At 36.0% G+C, this 1,615-nt stretch overlaps 1 protein-coding gene across 1 annotated transcript in view; it reads right to left on the minus strand.

Annotated features, from left to right (window-relative positions):
- UVSSA (UV-stimulated scaffold protein A) overlaps positions 1 to 1,615 on the minus strand; it is a gene marked incomplete at its 5' end in the record, with an annotated part of 54,295 nt that overhangs the window by 10,513 nt on the left and 42,167 nt on the right. The window contains 2 exons of the mRNA XM_010291311.1: positions 6 to 39; positions 889 to 1,072. Of these exons, the coding sequence (XP_010289613.1) occupies positions 6 to 39; positions 889 to 1,072 (218 nt within the window). The remainder of the gene's footprint in view (positions 1 to 5; positions 40 to 888; positions 1,073 to 1,615) is intronic.

A 1,615-nucleotide genomic window follows, 5' to 3' on the forward strand; every position in this document is an offset into this window, starting at 1 on the left:
AGATTCATCCCGAGGAATTATCTTTCCATGGAAAGGGCACTTCAGAAAGGAAAGGAAAAAAAAAACCTGAAAACTTCCGAATGAAAAGAAAATGCTTACATGTTATTCAACATAGCTTAAGCCACACATTGGAATCAAGCAACAAAACTCTACACTTGATGCCCAGTCCCCCTTAGAAAGCATCAGGATCCCATAAACATCATATGGTTAATATATTCAAATAAATAAGGTCTTTGTGATATGAATATCCAATTTCAAGAGGCCAGGTAGCACATGCTGTCAGCTGTGGAACCAGGGCACCAATGCTGCACTGTATTCTGTTGTTTATGCTGTATCCCTATCCTGTAACAATCCCATTTAAAGTATTTTAGTGCATTCAGATCCTTCAATCTCGGGTAATACAGGAAGAATAGGGTTATTAGACCAAAGTATTTAAGCAAAGTATTTCTGCTCAATAGGGCTCATACTTTGAGGCTGCATAGCCTTTAGTTTTCATAAAACTTAATTTGTAAATAAAATCTCTTTGCCCCTCAAACATCCACATTTCTAAAAACAAATTAATATCAAATATGCCTCTAAATGAGGAAATGTTTTCAGCAAACAACTGTCTCCACTGTCAGGTACTTAAACATCACAGTAATAAATATAATATAAATACCTACGATGAATGCCAACAAATATTTGAGAGTTATTTAAATGTTTACAGCTTCCCTGCAGAAAGGATGCTTCTCATATGAAGCACCTATCGACAACAAACTTCTTCAGATACAATTTTCTTTCACTCCCTTGAACTATATTTACAATGTGCAATAAACTTTTACAGACATGTTTTAACAAGATCGTCTCTGTGTAGCAGATATCCTGGAAGTTATGCTACTTGGTGCCCACCTTGATCCGATCTTGCCTTTCACACAGTCTTCCATCAGGCATTGGTGCTCGACATTTATGTTTCACTGGTTCAAACTTGCCAGCAAATGTTATGTATCTAGTTTTTAACATTTCAGTTATTTCTTTATTTTCCACCTCTTCCTCTACTTCACTGGGAGCCCAAAATCGATGCTCAGAAGCAAATCTGGAAAAATGATGAATGAAAATTATTCACAAAGTTGTAAGAAAGCACATAAAGATGCCAGTATTATCCCATGGTAAACTTACATGTAAAAGGAAGGCAAGATTTATGAGTGAATTAGAAAAACCTGGGAATCTACCATTCTTTCTTACAACTCCTGTATTATGAAGATGTTTTTAAAATATCACCAAAGCTTGTCTAATATCGACTTCTTGTTTAACCTGCTAACATATTACAACTCTTAGCTCTAGTTCGTGATCTAGACATTCACAGTCAGTTATCTGATATCCAGTTTCAGTGAATAACTTTCTAATTCTGTAGTTAACACTCTTCATAACAAAATACTTCTATGATTAAACACACAAGATAGACCAGGGAGGAAACAGTTTGATCTTGAGTTGTCTGATCTTATTCCTGGTAGCTGTACGCCTGCAGCAGCAGAGCAGCAGAAGCTGAAATCAAAGTATGTTCCTTGGACCAGGGAAGAGAGCAAACGATCAGGCTGCTCTGATAGAGCAATCTTACAGATTATATATACAAATATAT

Source organism: Phaethon lepturus, unplaced genomic scaffold (genome assembly GCF_000687285.1).
Source record: "Phaethon lepturus isolate BGI_N335 unplaced genomic scaffold, ASM68728v1 scaffold17917, whole genome shotgun sequence".
Taxonomy (NCBI): domain Eukaryota; kingdom Metazoa; phylum Chordata; class Aves; order Phaethontiformes; family Phaethontidae; genus Phaethon; species Phaethon lepturus.